We start from the raw sequence: 25,172 nt of genomic DNA, 5'->3' as shown, positions 1-25,172 counted from the left end.
AAAATTGCCGTTGGCATTGATTGAAACTGTAGGGAAGTAAAGGATGCTCTAAGTATGTATTTGGAGATGTTTAGATATGGAGTTCTAGTATGGTCTGATTTAATTAGTTTGTACCATGGTGCTGCTTTTGATTTTAATATCAAACAGTGGTCTAGCCGGGCATCAAAGTCATAAATCCAGTTTCTAAATTGGGTTTTATCAATTGACTAGGAATAAGGACCATAGTGGAAATAAATACAATGAGCTCTAGAAAGATGCTCTGGGTGGGTGCCCCGGCCTTGGGCACTCAGTGTCAATTTGCTGTGGTGACTTCAGCAGGGTATAATGACACTGAGTCCACCATTTTCTCCAGAGGAACTGATCCTGAAGAACAGTTGTAATTTTGAGTGCTCTCCAGCTCTCACCTGGAGATTGGCAACAATGGTTCCCTATGAGGGAATGGCTGGTTTGGAGGGTGGAGTCTATGGCATTCTACCTGTCTGAGGTCCCACCCCTCCTCAAACCCCACCCTCTCCAGGCTCCACCCCTCAAATCTCCAGGAATTTCCCAACCTGGAGTTGGCAACCCTATCTCCTTCCCAGCCAACCATCAACCTACCTTTATCTGCCCCTCTGACTTCAGATTTCCATCTCCTCCCCCCTCTTCTGAAGCCTGAAGATCACCAGGTATCACAACTGAACTCCAGACAACAGATCTCCCCCCTCCAGACTGACCCCAATGAGTTCCTCACAACGGCCTGCGAAGGGTTTCCTTCCTTTGCACCAAGCTTCATTGCCCACTGTGGCAAAATAGGCTCCAGTTTACAACTCAGCTGTTCGCCTCCCACCCTTGTCCCGTGGTCCTTAAGTTCGCTGCCGCCACTCACTGAATTGTCACTTCCTTTTTAGAGGGACACTGAGACCCCTCTGGCCGAATCTCCCTATTTGGAGATGGAATCCCCAGTCTTTGGGGGATCCCTGGAAAGTTGGCAGCCCAAGGGTCTGGCCTTTCCTTGCGTCTCTGGGCTACCCCCCTCCCTTTGTTATTGTGCAGAGCGAGGGAGACTATGTGGTCAGTTATGGAGCACACACACACACTATCCCTACACACTGGCCTCTGGCTCTCTGCTCTAGCCTCTCTCTCTCTCTGGCCCAAGAGAGCAGGGAAACTTCCATTCATTCCCTAGTGCAGCCAACTGTGGAGTGGCTGAATTTCTGCTGCCTCCCAGGGTTCCCACTGTGGCCTGGACAGCCTGGTCAGCACAGGCAGCAGGAGCCTTTCCTAACCTCCTGTAGGACGAAGACGGCCTCCTCCCTGGATGGCCTGGAGTCTATATTGATGCTGCCCTGCCCCTTGGGACAGTCCCTCTTTTCCCGCTCTTTTTGGCCTTGGGGCAGCTGGGAATTGTAGTCTGCAGCAATTTTTGCACAGTTTCCATTTTGTGTTTTGCTTTACTGAGGGAATTGTAGTCCAGCCGATGAGGAAGCCCTATTCAACCCAGTGAGTGATACTACTACAGGCCCCTCTCTGGAACTACAGCTCAATTAAACCTTATGGCGGAACATTTTAAACTAACACAAGTAACTGCCATTTCGTTACACCTACCAACAGCCACTGAGGGAAACGTTACTCCCACACAGGAGGAAAGCAGAGAAGCGTCTTCATCAAGAGAGAAAGCCAGGCAGAGTGGCTGAAGGGGGAGTGGGCGGGGAAAAGAAGCAAACCCAGCACCCAGCCAATGGCATGCGAGTACTCTTGAGTGGCAGCTGATGGGCCAATGGCTGAGGGAGAGCATTTTACAGCCAATGGGAGCGCATGGAATGTCGCCACTTTAAAACAGCATTATTATAGAGAGAGATGTTCCCAAAAGATCATCGGGGATGGAGTATCTTGAATGAATGTTGTTAAGAAAATCACGGCACTATGAATCTTTGGCTAACAGCAGGTTAAATATTTGGTGACTGAGGGAGTTAGTTTGTGAGTTTTCCATTCTTTTCCAGTATCTAATAATTATAAGGTGTGCCAGAGCCTTAAGAGCAGGGATACCAGTTTCAGCTCTCATCAGAGCAGCTGGAGACCACTTAGGGAGAGCTAAAATGCACCTTAAAAATGATTTTGGACTACTTCAAGGCTGGCCAAGAGGGTGTCATTCCATCCCCATACTTCGACTCCATACAAGAGATGAGGTATAACCTTACTCTTTTATCGTTTCAGAACAGGGTCTATAAGGCGACCTCCCTTGGAGTAGTAAAAGCTCAGGATAGACCCAACCAGTCTTAGTGCTGACAATTTGACTGCTGCAAAATGGATGGACCAGTTTAGAGTCTCTCTAAAAGTTATGCCAAGGTATTTAAATGAATGACACTGTTTAATTGGATTTCCAAGAATACTCCAAGAGGAGATCTTTGCCCTGTTCCTAAAAACCATGACCTTAGTCTTATCAAAATTAATAGCGAGAGCTTCTTCTTTACAGTAGGTCCCTAGTTGGTGCTGGAGAGGCAAGCGGAGGGGAGGGTCCACTGCCGCTGGCTTTGCAGGGAGCCCGGGGGGGTGTCCCACCCACCTTTCGCCCATTCACCCCCTTTTGCAAGCCGGTGGCGCTTTTAAAAAAAGGAACGAGGAGCGAGGCCCAACTCTCTGCACGGATGCCGTTGCATTGAGAGCCCTCTTGGACTTACAATATACTCTTGCTTCACGAGGGTAGAGGAGCGAAGAAATCCAAAGAGAGGAGAGGGACCAAACAGCGCTATTCCATGGTGGTTTTTGTTCTCTGACGGGATCCTTTGGAATCCTTATTTTTTTCTCCTCTCCTGATTAGTTTTGTTGACCTTGTTCTTCCAAACAACCATAGAGTTTTCCCTCGGATGACTGTGGCCCCGCCCCCAGCATGCCCGGTGGTGTCACGTCACTTCTGGGTGACGCGCACGTTGGGGTGGGGCTCCCTCCGGGGCCCGATCCGCCGGCGGTGGGGAATGGGCCTCTGGGGCAGGGATTTCCCCGCCCCCCGGGGGGACTTGGCAAGCCTATGTAGTAGATTCAGGTGGGTAGCCATGTTGGTTTGAAGCAGCAGAACAAAGTTTGAGCCCAATGGCACCTTTAGGACCAACAAAGTTTTGTTTAAGGTGTAAGCTTTCACGTGCAAGCACACTTCCTCGGTCACACTGAAACAAAATTTCTCCAAGCCTTACATACAGGGGGGGGGGGGTTGAAGTGTTAGGAAGGACCAGTGAGAGTTAAGATGCATAAGTGAACATTCATTGGTCTTGCTGCCTTGATCCAATGTCAGCTTCACTTATGCATCTTAACTCTCACTGGTCCTTCCTGATACTTCCACACAAACACCCTTCCTGTATGTAAGGCCTGAAGAAATTTTGTTTCAATGTGTCCGAGGAAGTGTGCTTGCATGCGAAAGCTTACACCTTAAATAAAACTTTGTTGATCTTAACGGTGCCACTGGACTCAAACTTTGTTCATGTGGTGTAACCATAGGGCATTTGAATGGGACCGAGAACACCCAAATTTAAATTCTCACTTGCCATGAAACTCAGGCCTAAACTACACAACATGTTTTGCCCAGAAGAGTTAGGATTCTCCCAACCGAACTGGCATTCCCTATATCCAGATGGCAGCTGAAGAGAACTTAATTCCGAAGCACCTCAGGGCCCAATTCAGATCAGGGCCATGGCACAAAGCAGGGGAAATGCTTTAGTTTTCCATCCATGCCATTGTCCTGATCCAAAGCCACACTAGGAGCACTTTCTGCCTATTGCGCAGTCCTCCAATAGCTCAAACTAGCCCAAGCCTATCAGAGCTCAGAAGCTAAGCAGGGTCAGCCACGGTTAGTACTTGGATGGGAGATTGCATTGCAGAGGCAGGCAATGGCAAACCACCTCTGCTCATCTCTTGCCTTGAAAACCTCACGAAGGGTCAGCATAAGTCTGTTGTGACTTGACAGTTAATATTATTAGGCTGCCTTGGGTCGGGAAAATGGTATGGGGGAGACTGAAGCCTCTTCTCCCTCCAGTGCCATAGGCCTGTTCCAAACTAAGCCCTGCAGTACTTTGGAAATAAGGTCCCTGCAGCTGCCATCTGGCTATGGGGAATGAGAGTCGGGTTGGGGGGACCCTGACCCAACTCATGGCGAAACATGTTGTGTAGTTTGGGCCTCAGTAGATGATAGTGTTGCCAGGTCCCTCGAAGCAGCTGGCAGAGGATGGGGAGTACACTTACTGGGAGTGGGGAGGAACGCCAGAAATTAATGTGACATGCCTACATGATCCGGAAGTTACGTAGGCACAATGGGGGTGACACTCTGGTTTTGGGGCAAAACTCTATGGTAGAACTAGCCTCTACCATAGAGTTTTGCCCAAAAAACAGAGTGTCACTCCCCCCCCCCTACATCTCCAACATACCTATGTCACTTCTGGGTCACGTAGACACATCGGATTAATTTCTGGCGTTCCTCGCTCTTGGGGAGGAATTAGCTTCTACCATAGAGTTTTGCCCAAAAACCAGAGCATCGCCCCCCCCCCCAACATCCTTGGCTTCACTTCTGGGTCATGTAGGCACACAGGATAAATTTCCAGTGTTCCTCCCTTTTGGCAGAGAGGTGGGGGCTGAAAGCAGGAGACCCCTGCCTCCACCGGGGGTGGGGTCTGGCATCCCTAGTAGGTGACCTTGGCCAAAGCACTCTCCCCAAGCCTAACCTACCTCACATGGTTGTTTGGGAATAAAATGGAGGAATGTAGAACCAGACGCACTACCCTAATTTTCTTGAAGGATAAAAATGTACGAAAACAATTCAATGCACTTTCCCTTTTCAAACCGCTTCTACTGCAAAATGAGTGAAAAAGACAGTACAGATATTTAGTCTTTATGTTTTGGGCACAGAACAAAATACTACACCTGTAGAAGGAAAGAAGAGCAAATACCAAGAGCATGGATACCTATCAAGCTGGAAGCATTTCACGTAATTTACTGTCTCATAGCCGGAGCCGATATCTGGTAGACTGAGATATCCAGTCTGTTTAAAACCAATCTCAAACCCATCTGTTTAAAGCTTTTGAAAACAGGGCAATTTAAAACATACAAATGGAACTAGTAAGAATCTATTCCAAAAGATCCTCAAGAACTGCCTCGTGCTACCTGAACAAATTCATCCCTAATAGATAATGTAAAAAGTATAGCCAGTCAATATCCACCCAGCTCAACCAACCATAATTACATCCTGGGCAAATAGAGGCAGAAGTTGACCGGAATGGAGAGCTCCAACATCAAGGCAAAATATTCCATCCACATTAATCACTCAGCTGAGAGCAGATGAGATGGTAGAGATTGGATCTCCCATCTTTTTGAACCTTTTTAAAGAGCAACTGAGGAAAGAAGGAAATTGGATCACAACCATGACACAGGCAGGGTGGTGGTAGTGGTGACATTGAAACCGTTTCCCCCCCCCCCTCTGTACTATTTCCTGATGTCAATTTTCCAGGGTGCTATTTCACCTAACATACAATGCCTATTAATAGTCATTTAAAAAGAGGGTTATCTGGTCACTGATTTCTAATGCCTTGCCTAGTTTTGTCCTTAGAAATGTGGTATGGCATTTTGGGAGTGCTGACAAAACATGCAACCACTGAGCAGCAGCACAGAGAACTAAATATGATAGACGTGGTTTTTAACTCAATTGAATATATGTGTAATTAGATGCATTTCCTTTTCAAACACATGGAAATGCTGGATGGGAAAGGATGTGGCTTTCACATCCCTACTTTAAAGCAGTGGTATCCACTTGGCGGCTCAGAGAAAGCCACAGGTGCATTTACCATCAACCAAAAGAGCCACCTGACTACTGGGTGCCTTCCCCAAACACACACACAAATAATATCAAATAAAACCATTAATATCAATATATAACTTTTTTGCCATCAACTATCAACTGACTTACGGCAACCTGGTAGGGTATTCAAGGCATAAGAAGCTCAGAACTGGTTTGCTAGTGCCTGCCTCTGTGTATATTCCTAGGTGCCTCTTGGTATTCCTAGGTGGTCTCCCATCCAAATACTAACCAGGGCTGACTCTGCTTAGCTTCTGAGATCTGACAAGATCAGGCTGGACTGTGCTATCCACTCAATAGCATTAATGTTAATTATATAACTAGAAGAAGAGAAGAGATTGGATTTATACCCCGCCCTTCACTACCCAAAGGTGTCTCAGAGCGGCTTACAAACTCCTTTCCCTTCCCCTCCCCACAACAGACACCCTGTGAGGTAGGTGGGGCTGAGTGAGCTCTGACAGAAACTGCTCTTTTCAAGGACAGCTCTTATCAGAACTATGGCTTGCCCAAGGTCATCCAGCAGCTGCAAGCGGAGCAGTGGGGAATCAAACCTGGTTCTCCCAGATTAGTGTCCGTGCACTTACCCACTACGTCAAACTGGCTACAACATTTTTCAGTTACTGGATTATTTCAGCATATGCAGGGTTGTCTCTGTCATTCTTGAACCTCAGCCAGCCCTTGTGCATCTGGAGTGAGAGGAAGGACTTCCCTCTCTGCCTTCTCACTTGCTCCTCAGCATGAGGCAAAGTAGCATAGGTGAGAGAGTGAAATCTCTTTTCTGCAGCCAGCTTTCTCTCCTCCTAGCAGTTGCCTGGGTGCTGGGATGAGAGTTCACAGCCTGGAAAGAGGGCGAAGGTTTGCTGCAGAGAATGGGCATCCCTGGCATGTGGCTCACAGCTCAGGAAAGCTCACAGTTTACCCATCTTCCACTCTCTGTGATGGGAACTCTATCAAGGTGGAAACCACCTGCAAACCATAGTGGCCTTGCTTGTTTTCCTGGAACACAGGGTGGGGAACATTGTAGATGAGTGCTCAGAAGAGCCATGAGTGGCATGTAAAAGAGCCACAGGTGGCTCCTGTGGTTCAAATAGGAGCCAACCTTTCTGTAACTCCCCAAAAGTATATTTTATGCCTCCCAGACATTGGTATTTAAGGTTAGATAAGCAGATTCATTTGCAACTCAATGATAAGTTACTGATAGTTTGGTATGCAGACACTTCATCTAAACAAGTGGCAAACAGGTCACCAGCTTCTAATTAGAGCTTATATTTTTTTGCTAAAATTAACACACTATATCAACGGATGCATACAACATATTGATTACATGGATAACTGGATACGTGTAACTACGGAATGCACAGACCTCTGCAGATTCAGCTTGCATTGTCATCACCAGTCACAAATATTCCCCAGATTGATCAATGATTGCTGGGCCATTTGCCTGAGTTCACTGGGTTGCTGCATGACACCAGGCAGGCATGATTTCCTTAAACGAGTTGAAAATCCCCAACTGTCTTCCACTATGGGTTTATCTGTTCCTGCAAAGGGAAACTCCATCCCCCTCCCAATGCATGGTTAATTCGTTAATGCTAATTAGAAAAAAAATCAACGCTGGCCAAGACGCTGTTTCCCCCTCAATATCTCCCTTTCCCATGACACTGTACTGAGGGTTTCTAAAATGGTTACGGTATTGTGCTGGGAAGCAAACAAAACCTCATGTGCCTGAATGAAGCACCACCCTCCTCCTAAATGATGGAAACAGAAAAGTAATAATGCATACCATGTGCACACTGGATAACCAGTACTGTTAAATGTCCAACTGGGCAGAGATTTACAATGTAACTCCAGGGTGGCTGTGATCATTTCATCCTTTCAATGACAAATAACTGGGAAGAAGTGGCACAGAAACAGCACACACCTACGCCTTGCTAGTGCCTCTGGATGCAGCCCAAACCCTTTTTCCTTTGCTTCTAGATTAGCATGCACCCAAATTCGTATACCCATGGTTCTCCAGGGTATCCACTTACACTCCTCCTCCTGGATCCAGAATAACTTGGTTTACCAGGATGCTGGGTCTGCCTGCTACATGATACCAGGAGGCCAACCCAACGGCATGGCTAGTTACTGCACAACTACCGAGGAGTTTGAAACATTTGCTGCACCAGCCAAGTAATTTCCTGATCAGCTCAATACAAATGGAATACAGTACATTTGTCTGGTGAACTCATTTGTAGTGAAGCTCATGGCATCCCTAATTGTAACATCTACAGTTTCATCAAAAACAGAACCAAGAAATCATATGTTACTGCCCAAGAGAGTTAGGGAAAATATAACAAGCAGCTGCTTAGGAGTTGATGGTTCATGACAGACCACTCAGAAGTACCAGAGTCATGAGGCTAAGAAGTCCAACGTCCTGGATCCGGAAGCAGAGAACACCACCCCACTGTGCACCATACGCCTAAGTGTGCCAGATGGGTACTGTGGTGGACTCTAGGGAAAATTACTTTATGGAGTTCCAACACATGCAAATGGTGAGTGGGAGGGAAGGACACTTTTAGAACATGTGAGCATGAGTCCAATTGCTCTTCCCCACTAAATATTGTTCTAGCTGACCCCTCCCATCTCCAAATCCTGCTCTAAATGTGACAACACATCAGAGGTACATGTTGGGATGACATTTATCCTGCAGATATAGGCCTGACCAACCCACCTTACTGCTCTGAGAGGAGAAAGGCGCACAGAGGAAGATACTGTCTTAGCAGAAATTAACTCATTTAAGAAGACTTTATTTATGGGAACAGTTCGAATTACATTTTCCCAAGAGGCCTAATGACATTTAATTTAGATGTAGTAGTATTCATCCAAAAGGCTATTTTGCATGCTGATAACTGAAGAGTTTCCAAATCAAGCTTCAACAAAACTAGTAACAACTTAATTGGCTTGAAGCAGTCACGAACAATTAACAGGCTTTCCAAAACAAAGCTTATTATTAGTTTTAAACAAGGTACATTATCTGTAGAAAATGTTTGTTAAAACTAATTCAATACGGCTCTGTTGCAGACTGTTCTGTGACATTTCTCCTCAAACACAAACTAATTCAGAGGAGCTGGAAGATGGCTCGGTAGTCAATTAGTATTAATTTAACCCTATTAGTACTTATTAGCCAAATTAAATTCTCATTGGCAAGCTACTGTCCCTTCTCTTCACTCAGGGGCTTCCAGCTGGGTTTTACTTAACACAGGTCCTGAAATATAGGCTCAGTTTGCTTTGCTTTTAGCACATTGAGCCATTTTAAGACCTTAAGCCCAATTATCTGACCCGAGGAAATCACCTCCACTTTTTGAGAGCTCATAGTTTTAAAACATAACGCAGTTGACTCAACCCCAACACCACCCGTTACTTACTCATCTTTGATATTCAATATAAAGATTTAATTTGTTTGAAGTTAATCACTTTTCTTATACATGGCTGATGGTTCTTACTACAACAGGAAGGGAAAGATTGGAAAGAACCAGTTTTTCCCCAAGCTGTATCATCTGGCTGAGCGTTTTCTTTTTCCTTCCTGTTTCAGGTACTGGGCTCTAGTCGGGGGGGAGCTCTCAGGTACGGAGCTCCGGAAGAGAACCTCTAGGGGGCGGGGCGGTCACGTGGTGAAGCCCCGCCCCCTTCTTTACCCCGCCCTCTGCTTCGATCCTCATTCTGTTTGGGAATGAGGATGAAGCAGGAGGGTAAGTAGCCGGGCCTTCTGACACACTTCCGGTGATGTCAGGGGGTGTGGCCTTCTGTCACTTCCGGTGATGTCAGGGGGCGTGGCATATGCAAATAAGTTATGCTAATGAGTTATGCTAATGAGCTCCGGCAGCTCTTTTTCTACAACAAGACCCCTGTTCAGGTACTATAAGGCTTGAGAATGGCCAGAGACATGAGACAACTGAAGGGCTCCTGCCTTGTGGCTTGCAACCTGTGCCTTTGTATGAACCAGCCACTGAATCCAGGACCAGCTTATTTTGGATTTTTCACAGTAATAACTGGCTTCATATCCTTTCAGGGAGAAATACAGGGTACAAACATTGAAATGAAATGAGCACACATACAGCCACACATCAAAATCAGGGTGCCTAAAGGACAGTCTACTGCTGGACTCACCTACCCATCAATTCAAAACTTTGTAGGAGACCCTGCTCTGATTCCCTCCATTGGAAGTGAGATGAAGACCCTTTTCAGTTGTTGATCCCAGTAATTTTGAAAAGTCTCCTCCACCATCTATTCATCTTAGCCTTGGTAAAATTTCAATGCTGAATTTGTATCTTTGTTTTTGCATATTTGAAGATATTATGTGTGGAGTAATGGTTAGGCTATTGGACTAGGTGTTGGGAGACCTTGAATTCAGATCAGCGTGGGTTTTTTTTGTTTTTTGTTTTAAAAGTGCTGGGACTCATATATAAGGTTGCCCCAGATATAGTCTTCCATCTATACCTTGTGGCTAATAGCCATACTGGGACCTCTCCTCCGTATGTTTATCCAATCCCCTCTTAAAGCTGTCTATGCTTGTAGCTGCCACCACTTCCTGTGGCAGTGAATTCCACGTGTTCATTACTCTTTGGGTGAAGAAGTACTTCCTTTTATCTGTTCTAAATGTACTGCTCATTAATTTCACTGAGTGCCCACGAAGAAAGGGAGAATAATATTTCTTTCTCTATCTTCTCTATCCCATGCATAATTTTGTAAACCTCTATCATGTCACCCCTCAGTCGTTGTTTCTCCAAGCTAAGAGAGACCCCCCCCCAAAAAAAAGGCACTGGTATTCAGTACTGGTGAGTACTGCCACACACACAAAAGGCCTGGTTCAGATCTTCACTTTGCATAGAATCATAGAGTTGGAAGGGGCTATACAGACCATCTAGTCCAACCCCAGGATCAACCTAGAGCATCCTTGACAAGTGTTTGTCCAGCGGCTGCTTAAACACTGCCTGGGAGGGGGTGCTGATTCCACTGTTGAACAACTCTTACTGTAAAAAAGTTTTCCTAATATTCAGATTATACTTTCCCACCCTTAATTTAAACCCTTTAGTGCAAGTCCTATCCTCTGCTGCTAACAAGAACAGCTCCCTGCCCCTCTAAGTGACAGCCCTCCAAATACTTAAAGAGAACAACCATGGGCCCCTCAACTTCCTTTTCTTCATACTAAACATTCCCAAGTCCCTCAGCCTTTCCTCGTAGGGCTTGGTCTCTAGGCCCCTGATCATCCTTGTCGCTTTCCTCTGTACCCACTCCATTCTGTCCACATCCTTTTTGAAGTGAGGCCTCCAGAACTGCACACTCCAGGTGCGGCCTGCCCAGTGCAGTGTACAGTGGGGCTATCACATCTTGTGATTTCGATGTTATGCCTCTGTTGATACACCCCAAGATCACATTAGCCTTTTTTGTCACTGCATCACACCGGCTGCTCATATTTAACTTACAGTCCACCCATACCCCAAGATCTTGTTCACACACACTGCTGCCCAGAAGTGTATCCCCCATCCAGTATGTGTGTTCCTCATTTTTGTTACCCAGATGTAGAACTCAGCACTTATCCTTGCTAAATTGCATCATGTTCACATCTTGCTGAATTCTACCTCTGTCTTCTGGTGTATTTGCTGCTGCTCCCAATTTGGTGTCATCTGCAGATTTAATGAGTAGCCCTTCCACACCCTCATCCAGATCATTTATTTATTTATTTAATTAGATTTATATACCGCCCTCCCCAATGGGCTCAGGGCGGTGTACAACAGTTAAATACACAATTAAAACAATATTAAAATGACAATTTCCACATAAAATCATGAAATACTGAAAACTATCAGGCACAGAACCAAGCCCTGTGGCACCCCACTGGACACCTCCCTCCATTCAGATGAAATTCCATTAAAAATTACTCTTTGAGTGTGGTTCTCCAACCGGTTCCCTATCCACCTAACTATTCTAGAGTCTAGTCCACAGTCCTCTAGTTTACTCATCAGAATATCGTGGGAAGCCCTGTCAAAAACTTTACTGAAATCCTTGTAGTGGACTGGATGATATTGGGCCCAGTTACTACCTCCCAGCCTAACATACTTTACAGGGTTGTTGCAAGAATAAAATGGGGGAGTGGGAGACAGAGCAAGCTGGCTGAGCTCCTTGGGGTAAAGGTATGTTACAAATAATATTTTTAAAAACAATCAATAAATTAAATTGTTGGTTGATTTTAACGTATATTTATGTTGGATTGCATACCATGGGTTGGACCCAGCAGAATGATTTCTTTCTGCCATGTGTCACTTTCTCGCTCCCCCTCTTTCTGCATTCCAAAATGCCTTATAAAATGTTGTTTCTCCAGGAGCAGCATTTTGGGCTACAAGCAGGAGGTGACAAAGTCACATGCAATTCTGCAGGGCCTGCAAGGCCGAGATGTTCCGCCAGTCTTTGGTTGAGGACAGCGACAGCTTTCATCTCGGCTGGCACCCTCCTCAGTTTTCCATGCTCATCTCAACCTCTTCCCCCCTGCCCACAAACCAGCCGGCAGTCTGCAATATGGGAACAATTAATTAATAAGTACTAGTATTCGCCACCTGTCTTTTAAAACGTACTCTAATATGATTTATTGTTTAATCTGGTAATTGCTTTTAATGTTTATTGTACATTGCCCAGAGCCCTGTGGTAGCAGGGATGGGGTGATTTATAAATTTAATAAATAAACAAGTGGAGACCTGCAAGAAACTTGCGGGATGGTTATCCTATTCCTCACACCTTTGCTTCCTCCTGTTTCCCTCTACCTCTCTCACTCTCTTTCTCCCTTCTGCCCCCCCCTTTCTTTCTCTCTCCTCCATGTATGGTTTGGAGGGTGAAGTCTATGGCATTATACAGATCTGTAGTTCCTCCCCTCCTCAAATCCCACCCTCCTCAGGCTCCACCCCACAAATGTCCAGGAATTTCCCAACCTGGAGTTGGCAACACAATTTCCTTCCCACACAACAGCAAGCCTACCTTTATCTGCCCCTCTGTCTTCAGCTTTCGTCTCCCCCACAGCCTCTACCTAGGAAAATTACAGTCTTTCTCCACAGTGGCGACCAAAGCAGCTTACATTATTATCTCCTTTTTATCTGCACAACAACCCTGTGAAGTTGGCTAGGCTGAAAGTATGTGACTGGTCCAAAATCACCCAGTCAGCTTTCAACGCAAGGTGGGGATCTGAACCTGGGTCTCGCAGACCCTAATCTGAAGCTCTAACTGATGCACCACACTGGCTTTCATAGGGTGGCTGCCGATGAACAGTAGCAAGCAGCTGGGCCTAATTGAGTCGTGCAAATCAGGTGGTATCAAGTCACCCAGAGGGTGCTGCCTAGGGATGCCAGCCTCCAGGTGGGACCTGGGGATGCCTGGAATTACTGCTCATCTCCAGACCAATGTTCCCTCTAAGCTGTGGAGTCCTGTGAGCAAAAATTCTACTTTGTGAGCTACCGGCATCAAAGTTGTGAGCAAGTGATTTGGCTGCTGCATAGATTAGCTTGCTGTGGAGCCCTCCTTCCTGAGCTAAGACAAAAATGTGTGAGCCAGAGGCTAAAAAACTGTGAGCTGGCTCACACTAACTCAGCTTAGAGGGAACCCTGCTCCAGACTACAGAGATAACTTCCCATGGAGAAAATGGATGCTTTGGAGGGTGGACTCTGTGACATTGTACCCCACTGATGTCCCTGTCCTCCCCAGGCTCCACCCGCAAATCTCCAGGAGTTTCCCAGCCTGGATCTGGCAACCTTATGCACAATCCCCTGCTGGTGGCCGGGGGGACCTGAAGACCCTAAACTGCTAGCCAGGCCTAGGGTTGCCAACCTCTAAGTGGGGCCTGGAGGATTAATATGCTGCTATGTTTCTAATGGCGGGATCCATTAGAAACATAGCAGCATATTTTGAGCCTGAATGTTAACTGAGATCAGCGTCCTATCTGAATTTAATATTTCTTAAGACTTGTTGTCTAGCACTTATGAAACAGAGAGCTTTTGCACCATTATAATATCTCCTGAAGAAGATCCATTTTTTGAAACGTTGTTATATAATCCGGAGACGACGTTGATTATGTACCTTGGTTCAAGGATTTTCTTATGATTTGTTTATCATGTTGTAGTGCTTCAGATCGTAATACATAGATAGCATTCTTTACAAGTCTTAATGACTGTTTGATTTGTGGGTCAGACTATCACGACACTAAACTGCTGCCAGGCCTAGGGCTGCCAACCTCTAAGTGGGGCCTGGAGGACCCCCCCATCCCCCAGAATTACAACTGAACTCAAGACAGCAGAGATCTGTCTCCCTGGAGAAAATGGCTGCTTTGGAGGGTGAACTCTGTGGCATTATACACAGCTGAGGCCTCTCCCTTCCCCAAACCCAGCCCTCCTTACAGTCCACCTCAAAACCTGTAGGGATTCCCCAGGCTGGTACTGGCAGCTCTTGTCAGGCCAGGCCCCAAGGCTCCCTCCCTCCCTCAGAGGCCAAAAGAGGCCAGGAAAGAGCTATTTCCCCACCCTTTTACTGACAGAGCCAGTTAGAAGCCTCCCCCCCGCCACCCTGAACGTTCTAATCTCTCTCTCACCGTTGATGCCTGGAGTTAAATCCCTGCATAGGCCATTTCAAAAGGTATTGGAGGGGATTCAACCCTCCCTGAAGGGATTTTTTTTTAGCCCCCAGAGGGGATTTTTTTATTACCTGAAGGGATTTTTGTTTTACTTCTTGGATTTTTCTGCAGACACAGGAAGTCTACTGACTATGTAGGAAAAGCTGTTGGGGGAGAGTGAGCCCTCTGTTGGCAGAAATAAGTATCCACACAACCCGCCCCCTATTGGAATTAGATATATAGATAAATACATTCATCTGGTTGGTATCAGATGCACCCATAGGTGGAGGCTTCTCTTTGTCCAAGTCCAATGAGCTCACGTCCACAGCTAACGGAGCCAATGGGGGGGGGGTCATAGCATGGCCATGAGCCCAGTTCTACAGAAGGTGGCGGTTACTGTTCCCACTGCATGGGCCAGTACATGGCTGGCGCATACTGGAACCACTGAGGAGGTGGAGGTCCCCAATACTGAGAGAAGGAGTGCTCGCTCTGCCCCGTCACATGTCAGCTGGGCAGGAAGGAGCTGACCCGTGAGTGGGTTGAGCACTCCGAACCTTCTAGAGAGATTTGGAAAAGATCTCCACAGCAGGCCTGCATAAGCGTGGTCCCATGTGTGTCTGTACAGAAGCTACGAAGATGAACCAAAGATTTCTTATCGTGTCCACAATTAACATTTGTATTTATTTACATATTCTTAAATTCAATTTAGGAAAATGTTCTTAAATTATAACATTACTACAATGAAGTACTAGACACCTTAGCAACAAAAATGTAAATGTTTCTCAAACCACTGTAATAAACCATAAATGGCACAATTCCCCCCCTTGTCTTGTTATTGGTTGCCTGGGTAACTGAAAGGTAAATCTCAACCTTTCCAATAACTGCACTAATGAACCTCACACCTCTATTTTGAGCAATAAATTGGCCTAATGGCCATCTTAGTACTGAGCATTGTTATCAAGTCACACAGATCACATTTAAGAACTGTACTAAGGACTAGTGGCAAAACATGCCAGAAGAAAGACGTTCTCACATTTTAAAAAAGGCATAAATAGAAGCTGCAAGTCTGAATATGGGCCGTGGCTTTGAGAAACAGGAATTTACCATCCCCTGGCCCCATTTTCCCAACCTCACCCAGTCCCTGGGTCTGCTATTAAAGACATGGGGACAATTTGCAGGCTCTATACTGGAAAATGGCAGTGCCTGGGAGAGAGGGTGTATGTGACGTAGGTCAAGAAATGGCACGGAGAAAGGTCCCCCCACACCACGGGCATAACCTGACACACATACTTGTTTTCTAACAGCTGCAGAATTTAGTTGGAACTCCTGACATTACACCACAAATGAGTTCCTGGGAGCTGACATAGGAGAGGTATTGGAAGAGAAAGACTGAAGAGTGCTGGCTGCTGGCCCTGGCTGCCACACAGTAGCAAGATGGTCAGGGGCTCTACACTCAGGGTTCCATAATCTCTGCAGGGATCCAGGCTACCTCTGCTTTATGGTATGATGGATGAACTGCCTCGAAACACATGTCCGTTTTGTGTTTTTAATACAATGCATAATGACTTAGATGGGGAAATTATTCCCCTCAGAGGAATTCAGGCACATAACTCACACGCGCCAGTGACTTTGCCAGTTATAAAACTCCTTCCTCTGTTGATTGAGACAAAGCAGCATTTGGGAAATGTGTAATTAAACTAAGCCTAATAATGTTATAAGACTTAATTTCATAGAAGAAGTGCTTAGGAGTGAAAAGAAGTGAATTACAAGAGAATAGCAGTCAACATAAATACCTGGACTACTAGAATACTTCTGAAGAATCCATTAACTTTGAAGAGAGACCATACATTAAATGCGCTTGCAGTTTGATATACACATCCAGATATATCTATTTATTTTCCAAATCTGAGACCAAGATACAATTGGCCAACTCACACAGCCATTTTAAAATGGGAAAGTCACAAGCAGTTAAATTCCCTCTCATCCATCAATTTTCATGGGTTGAACCGGTCTTGTGATGTTAAGTCCCTTATTTATATCTCAATTTTCTCTACAGCGGAGCCCCCAAAACAGCTTACATCAGTCTCTTGTCCTCCATTTTAACCGCACAACCAACCTGTGAGGTAGGTCAGAGGACTGGCCAAGCGTCACTCAGGAGGTTTCCATGGCAGAGTGAGAATTCAAGTATGGGTCCTTCTGATCCTAGTTTGACACTCTAACCTCCACACCACATTGGCTCTTTACCACATTTAGGAAGATACCACTTTTCCACCATATTCTGAGGCACGGAAGAATTTAAAAAGTATTCTCTGAATTTGGAAATATACTGGAAAATGGATTCAGGTTGGTAGCTGTGTTGGTCTGTATCAACAGAACAAAGTGTACTCAAATACTGGAAAATGGTTAGCTAAAACATACAGGTTAAAAGTGCCAGCTGTCTGACAGCACCTCCTGATAACAGGACTGACAGGAATTTGAGACTATGACCCCAACATCACCTTAACTTTAACCCACCATGAGACTTCCGGTTGGCATGGCGTGGCGATAGGCGGTCTTCTGCTCAGTCTGAGGACGCCCGACTCTTTGCCGCTTCATTTGGGGCTCCCATGTGCGGGAGCACTCAACCAGCTCTCCTGGAGAGAGAGCTGGAGCAGGGGTCTTTGTTGTGGCCCCTCCCGCGATCGGCAACGCGGGGGGGGGGGTGACCACCTCTTGCCCTGAAGCTGGAGCGGATAGAGAGAGGGACATGGTCGCCATGTTTCCCCTTAGCCGCTGCCACCCGTTTTTTTACCTTAAAAATCAAGGGGATTATAATAGCAGCAACAGGAAAATAAAAGAACTGTAAGTGCATGCATCTTTAAGTATAAAAATTGGAAAATACTCCGAGAGAAGGGGGAAAAAAGCGGCCAAATAAGTGAGAAGGAAGAGAAGGAAGGAGTGTGCGCATGCGTGGGGAAACGAGGATTATTTTGTTTCAGCTAGACTTTTGCTTTACTCTCTCGGCTGCTCAATAAATGACACTAATGGTTTGGAACAAATTAAGAAAATGACGTCTGTAAAGGAGAAAACAAATGAGGACACTTTAATAGTGGAATTATCGGTCGAACAATTTTTGCTGATTTTGAAGGAGGGAATAGAGGAGGGCGTCAGAGGGGCATTTACAAGTCTCCATGACTCCCAGCTGGAGAATGAGCCGCTGCCGCGCCCATCCCCCGTCAGTCTCTCCGTCCCGACCCTACACAATGGAGAGGAAACGGAGCAAAGCAGGCAATGTTTGGAAGAGACTTCTATTTACCCACAGGAAAAAGAAATTAAAGGGCTTAAAAGAGGGAAGAAAAAGACACCCAAAGAGAGGTATTTGAAGATGGGAATAATAAGAAGAAAAATATTGCGACTCGCTGTTAAGAAGAAAGAAAAATGGAGAGGAAAGAGACAGGGAGGATTGATGTGGAAAGTAAAAAAGATCGGTACAAGTTGGAAATGTGAAGGGAGGAGAGTTGGTGAGGAGAGATTAAAAGTGACTTGCTACATTTACAAGGGGAGAAACCATCTGGAAATGGTGCTTCAGAAGAAAAGGCTTCAGAGATACAAAAGACGATTTAAAATATATGAAAGTTTGTTTTATGCGTGGTGTTGGTCTTTGATGGAATTGGAATGAATTGATATGATAACTGGGCAGAATGGAATGAGTTATTATGATTAGAGGGTCACTAAAGTAAGAATCATAAGGGAGATGAAGTAATATAGTAAGGCGTTAGTAGTTTATGCTATTAGGAGTTGGGTGAAAAATGGTTTGGATTGGAGAGTCATTAAGGTATGAATATGTGTGTTAAGGTATTAAGTGTTGGTAATGTTATATATGTTTTTTCGTTTCTTCTTGAAATGGAATGAATGAATAATATATATGGCAGTGGGAAAAGTGTGTTAAAGAAAGAGGTATTAGTTATATTGTGCATTTTGAGCTTACGTTGGAAATGAAATGAATTGATATTGGGGAAAAATGGGGGGGAAATGGAATGAATTGAAGTGATTGCTATTAAGGTATGAATGATAGTCTTAAAATATATGATTAATTAGTATGAAAGTTTTTTACTGTATTTTATGGGTTTTTCTTTTTGTTTCTTTTTGTTTTGTCTCTCCATTTTTGTAAAAGGTTAAAATTAATGTGAGTAGAAGATCAGGAAGGTATAAATTATAGCCTTAAAAATGTGTGTTTATAGAAGGGTCTTAGTAGTGGTATATGTGCCTCTGTGAGCTATAGGCTTAGGGATTAGGATGGTGGTTATCTATTAAAGTGTGAAAATACTTGAAAAGGAAGGGTTGCAGCAGTGAGTCAAGATAAAAATTTATAAAGACGATCCTGGCTAGAATAGCTGGGGGGTAAACAAGAAAAATAAGGAAATATTTAAAAAACTGAGAAAAATAGGTATATAAATAAAATAAAAATGATTTAAAATAAGATAAAATGTTAAAAATTATAGATATGCTGTAACTTGTAGGTAACTCTTTAGTATTGTCTGTTGAGAAAGTAAGGCTGTTAAAGGGAGATGGCCGGTTTAATAACAAATTATAGATTTAAAGTGAATATTAATGGATGTATGTAATTACTATTTGAGAATTGGCTACTGGATGAATAAGATGAAGGGGGGGAAGTGAATAATGATCATTGTTGGTGCTGTTGCTGCTTAGTATAGTATATTGGTTGTATAAGGTGTTAATGGGATGACACAAATTATGGTAAACCATTATTGATTTGTGCATTATGGTGAAAATCCAATAAAAATATGTTTTAAAAAAAAACTTTAACCCACCGTCACTGTCTCCACACCTATCAGTAGAGTACCAAATGGGTCCACCCTGAAACAAGGTGGGTTTAAAAACTGAAGAAAAAGACCCAAAGACTACGGAGCCAAACAAACATTCTCATACTTGTCTCCAGAAACATAAGAACTAGAAATTTAAAAGATAATAGGAAAATCTATAATAAATTACAGATCTCTCACAAAAGGACCCCCAGGCTGTCTGAAGCTTGTGGAGTGCAGATCTTGCTAGCCCCAGTTTGCTACTCCTTCTCCCCCACTTGATTGATGGCTAATTCAGACGTTACTTTTTGATGTGGTGAAGTCAGCACAAGGTGACTTTACTTCATCAGTTTCACACTTTTGAATGCACCTTCCAGGTGGTGACAGCTGTATTTAATGTGTCAGAGAGCTTGTTACCTCTCAAGCTTTTCTACAGAGGTCATCAGTAACTGGCACAGAGTGAGAGGAAGGGGGGGTAGTCATAAGTGTGGCTCTGTGCACGTGCCAGAAAAATTCAATTTTATAATCCGCATAAATTTAGCAATTAATCACGTTTTACATAATTTCTCTTAGTTTGCATAATTGAGCCTGCAATTTGTACTACTCTGCATAATTGATTCTTGTTTTGTTCCCTGTGGAGATGGGCAAGGATCTAAACAGGACATCACCAAAGGCTTGCCCTTGACAACTAGAAATCCTCGCCCCAATTGATTTAACATATTTGTATCCTGCCTTACCACTGTGCAACCTACATGGTGGCTAACAGAAGAGTGAAAATAAAATCTTGGGAAAGCAGCAATGCACAGTAAACACATACATTAATATAACCAGAGCTGAATAAATTGGTAAGAAATATATAGCAGAAGACTCTATCTGCCATTAAAAACCCTTTCAAATAAAATGATTTAAACCCAGTACTGAAATTAACAATGAATGGGAGTCAAGCAAAACCTCCAGGAAAGCTACTGCAGAACCTGGGCCTAGCACCAAGACAGTTCTGTGCCTGGTAACTACCTGCCTGGTCTCCAAAAGTAGGGGCACACTAGGCTTGCCAAGTCCCCCCGGGGGCGGGGAAACCCCTGCCCCAGAGGCCCGTTCCCCGCCGGTGGCGGATCGGGCCCTGGGGGGAGCCCCACCCCGACGTGCGCGTCACCCAGAAGTGATGCGACCATGCCGGGCTTGCTGGGGGCGGGGCCATGGTCATCCAAGGGAAAACTCTATGGTTTTCCCTCGGATGGTCGTGGCCCCGCCCCAGCATGCCTGGTGTCATCACGTCACTTCCAGGTGATGTGCGCGCACACTCCAGACGCCAGCCGGGAGTCCCCCACTGTGGCGTAACACCCGACTTGGCAACCCTAGGGCACACAGAGGTTGACTTCAACGAATGCATAGGCTCATGTGGGAATACTTCTTCTCTCTCCTACTCATTTCTCCTCTATGGTTCTTTTTCTTTGCCCATTGTAGAATGCTGCTATGTTTGTGTTACAGCTCTAAGACTGCTGGGACATTTCGTTTTCCCAGGGTGCTTGACTACTCCCGGTAGCTGGAATGCAAGCATAGCAGTGTTCAAGAAACCAGGGAGAAGAGCAAAAGGCTGAGGAGAGACACAGAGGCAGAGTGTTGGCTCCAGACTAAGTTTTCAGCTTGCACAAGACACTTCTGTCAATGGAACAGAACACTCCTGCCTTCCCCCTTCCTACTGCAGCCCACTGATCTCCCTGAAAGGCTGCATACAGGGGGGTAAGGGACCCTCAGGACCAGCATGAGTGGCAAACTGGACTTCTGCAGCAGGACAAGGGAATCAGAAGCCATTATCCCATCCCTTCTGCTGGTGGAAAATATAGTCTGGATCCAACCGGGAGAGAGACCGCTTTCCCATTCTCCCACCACCACAGTCACTGAGTCCCCTTGGAAGCCACTAGAGGTATATGAACTGGGGCTGGCAACTACAAGTGATTTTTGGAATGAAAGAAAGAATCGTTTTTGTCCTCATCTTTTGCTCATCATTGCCAGCCCCGATCATAATACAGCATGGCGGGAGTTCGCCCATCACTAGCTTCATCACAACGAAAGCAGATGTACGGATTGGCCTTGAGCTGCTTTAAAATTCAAATGCTTTTCAAAATTACACCATACAGAGTGAAGTTGAATATCTATTTAAAAAATCCCCCCCCAAATTATACTTCAGTACACAGTCCCTCTCAAGCAGCACTGTGAAAAGCTATTTCAACAAATAATTAAGAAAGAACGGCGTATAAATTTAACCAGCTATCATCCTCCTGAGGCTAGAAGAAACATATGCATGTATAACTTATTTTTAAATGTCAGTTATTGACTCCACTCAAAGTGAAACATGCCACATTATCCTGCTGCAAATATCTGACACATAAACTAAGAGAGGGATTTTTTTTTTTTTTTTAAGACTTGCACTCTGATCAAAAAGGCAGATCCACACTGGACAAATTGCAATCAGTTATCATTTTATCTCTGCCACGTGCTTTGAGATTGGGATTGTTATCTCAATCACATTCACAAAAGCCCTATGAGGTCAGTCTCTCTTGGGTTCATTTTATAGACAGTAAATGAGACAGTGATACGGTTATGGCTACTGAATGAAAAGTTGTTCTCCCTTCGCTGTTTTTAGGTGACGGACGTTGGGGTGGGGAGGGGGGGGGGGGGGGGGGGGGGAGTCCAATCAGTACGGCCAGAAAATGTGTGATATAGTTCTTAATCTAATCAGACAGTTCTTTGATTGATTGAAGGAGATGAACACTGGATAAAAATCAAAGTGAACAACTGGACTTACCAGAAATTATATCACATGTGAGATCCAATGCACAAAAAACAAGGTCTAATTGTTTTTCTTTTAGCACTCTATCTGGAGAACTTACTCTTTGTGCCCACTTTTCAGCTAAGGCAGGATACCGTCAAGATAGTAACTGTCCATACCTAACTGGGAGTACAGGAAGCATCATGTGCTGCAAAATAATGACCCTGATGAAGATTCAGTGTAGCCTTAGTTCCAATCAGCACTGGATTTTTAATTTTCTAGGGCACTATATTTATGTTAAGACTACCTGGTGTCTCTGGTTACAGACCTCCATGAAAAGATGAAAAATGACCTTCAGTTTTGGGGGAAAAAAATCGTTGACAGAAGCTTTGAGATTTATTTTGGAATACAATTGAGTTCTCACCTAGAGCCAAGGCTACTGATTCACCCTGGGAGATAAATCCAGGGTACAGTCCCATCTGCCCAGTTCTCCCCTTGCATGAACCCAAGCCTGAAAGAAACGTAACAGCAATTCTGCTCTCCTCAGTTTAAGAAGTTTGGATGTGCTTTATCCAGTGAGCACCAGGTGCAAAAAGTATTCATAACCCATCCTTTCATTGTGAAGAAAAGTGTAAGATACATTACCTCATTTAGTAGCTACAACTTGAACAATACTTACAGCTGATGGTGATTCCAAGCTCCACACCTCGTTTCTTGGGCAGCTTCACGTGAAAGGTACCACTGCTAGGAATGACAGATTCTATAGAACAAAATAAGCCAAAATAAGCCAAATGGATAAGCATTGTCAGCAGAGTCAGCTGGGCTGAGGCAAGGAGTGGAGAGCATGTGGTGGGTTGCTGATAGAAGGCAGGGGATTTTTCTTTCTCCCTTTGCCTTCCCAGCTGCTGTGTGGGAGCTGAGAGAGAGTTGGGTTCTTTGTAGCCTGATAGAGAGTGGTTCGGTTTAAGTCTGTTTGGGACAGTTTGTGCTTTGGGGGTTGTTGGAGGCTGAGTGAGTTGCTGTGGAGTGCTGTTGATTGCAAGCCCCGCCCCCTATTGTGCTGGCCTCTGCTGTGCTGAGCAGGAAGGGGCCTTTTGAAACAAAAGGCTGCTCCTTGCCAGAGGCTCTTAACCCTGTGGCTCTTAGCCTGTGGGTTGTAGCCTGTGGCTCTTGCTTGGAGGCCTTGTAAGAACCTGAGTAGAGGGCTGCTACTGAGTTCTGGGAGAGAACTGCTGGCAAGGTAGCCATTTGGTCAGTCTCAAAGTTTTCAGGGTACATTACCACAACAAGAGTTTACGTCAAAGTTTGAGGAAAGTTCCTGAGGCTGTAGAAGATAGCATTGCTCCAAGGAAGATGGATAATGAAGGATCTATTCCAGTGACCTGTGTGGGTTGTGCCATGATCATTTTTCTGCCATGCTGTGAAATGCATTACACATGCTGCAAGTGCAAGCTTATAAGAATGCTTGAGGAGAAGGTGGGAGAACTCGAGGCATAAATCTGTACACTGAGGAACATCAGGGAGGCAGAAAGCTTTTTAGACATGAAGGAAGAGGGGCTCCTGAGAGAATGGCAAGAGCTAGCAAATCCTGAGCAAGAGGAAGTAAGTAACAAGGAACAGGTGGGTGAGTGGAAGAATGTGACCTTGAGGAGTAAGATAATCAAGAAACACTCACAGCCAGTGGAGCTGCAAAATTGATACTAGCCGCTTCTGATGATGGCAGATCAGAATAGCACACTCTGAGATCAAAAGGATGTGACTGACATACAAGCACATAGGCAGAGAAGGAACCAAGCTATCCCATGGAAGAAGAGACTAGTAGTGGTGGTTGGTGACTCCCTACTGAGAGGGACAGAAGAAGGTGTATGCAGACCGGACAAGGAATCTCAAAAGGTTTGTTGTCTTCCTGGAGTGTGTATCCAAGATGTGACTGAGAAAATACCAAGACTGGTCAAGACCTCTGACCGCTACCCGCTCCTGCTGATCCATGTGGGAACAAACGATATGGCCCGAAGAAACCTTGAATGTATCTCCAAAGACTACGAGGCTCTGGGCAAGAAGATGAAAGTTCTGGGGGCACAGGTGGTGTTCTCCATTTTATCTGTCGAGGGCCATGGGGCTGGAAGGGAGGATACTGGAGGTGAATGGCTGGTTACGTAGATGTTGCTGTCAAGAGGGATTTGGCTTCCTGGACCATGGTATGTAACTCCGACATGGACTGTTGGCGACGGATGGGGTGCACCTTACAAAGCATGGGAGGAATGTCTTTGCTGGAAGACTTGCGAACCTGATCAGGAGGGCTTTAAACTGAAGACATTGGGGGTGGGAAGAAAAAGCCTGATGTTGTGCGGCACCCCCAACACTAAGTTCAAGAAGGGGGGTGACCAGAGAATAAATTAATGGGAGAGAGGTGAGTTCAGTAATTTGCATGTAAAATCGAAGGGACCTATGGTAGGAAAGAATTTCTGCAATCTGAGATGTCTTTATACTAATGCACAGAGTATGGGAAATAAACAGGAGGAACTTGAACTTCAAATAGTGGAAAGTAAGTATGATCTGATAGGTATCACTGAGACTTGGTGCGATGAATCTCATATATGGAGCACCAGGGGTCATTTCGTAGAAAAAGAGGTACAGGAGCTCATTAGCATAACTCATTAGCATAACTTATTTGCATATGCCACACCCCCTGACATCACCGGAAGTATGTCAGAAGGCAACACCCACCGCTCAGGCTCCACTGGACTGTTTTGGATTGCTAGCTATTGGGGGGGGGATGTGCAGATCTGTCCTTGCAGAGGAGGGAGAGCTTGTACCTGAATAAAACTTGATCTTAAAGGTGCCACTGGACTGTTTTGGACCCGGGGGCCGGGGGGGCTCTGCAATTTACCTGGCTGTTTCTTGCTCTGACTGAGGGCTGCTGGGAGCAGGGGGTGGGGCTTGTTGCATGTGCCTGTCCCCTGGGCTCTTTACTGCCAGAGCTCCGCTCCTGTGCGCTCCTGCAGGAAATGACCCCTGTGGAGCACAGCGATTGAATTAAATGAAACAGAATAAACAAAAAAGGAGGCGGGGTGGCACTATATGTCAAGAATGAATACGCTTGCACTGAAATTCAGCATTTTGAGAGTTGCCCTGTTGAAAGTGTGTGGGTAAGGATAGAGC

The 25,172-nt window shown here is 45.1% G+C and overlaps 1 protein-coding gene across 1 annotated transcript in view; it reads right to left on the bottom strand.

Annotated features, from left to right (window-relative positions):
• The window catches only part of GRIP2 (glutamate receptor interacting protein 2), a 193,891-nt gene that overhangs the window by 24,436 nt on the left and 144,283 nt on the right, over positions 1–25,172 (bottom strand). Inside the window, exon 14 of the mRNA XM_015429364.1 lies at positions 22,690–22,770. Coding sequence (XP_015284850.1) covers positions 22,690–22,770 — 81 coding nt within the window. The remainder of the gene's footprint in view (positions 1–22,689; positions 22,771–25,172) is intronic.

Source organism: Gekko japonicus, unplaced genomic scaffold (assembly GCF_001447785.1).
Source record: "Gekko japonicus isolate JY-2015 unplaced genomic scaffold, Gekko_japonicus_V1.1 scaffold12, whole genome shotgun sequence".
In the NCBI taxonomy this organism is placed as follows: domain Eukaryota; kingdom Metazoa; phylum Chordata; class Lepidosauria; order Squamata; family Gekkonidae; genus Gekko; species Gekko japonicus.
Note: the sequence above shows the minus strand (reverse complement) of the source record. Positions and strands in the feature narration are given on the sequence as shown.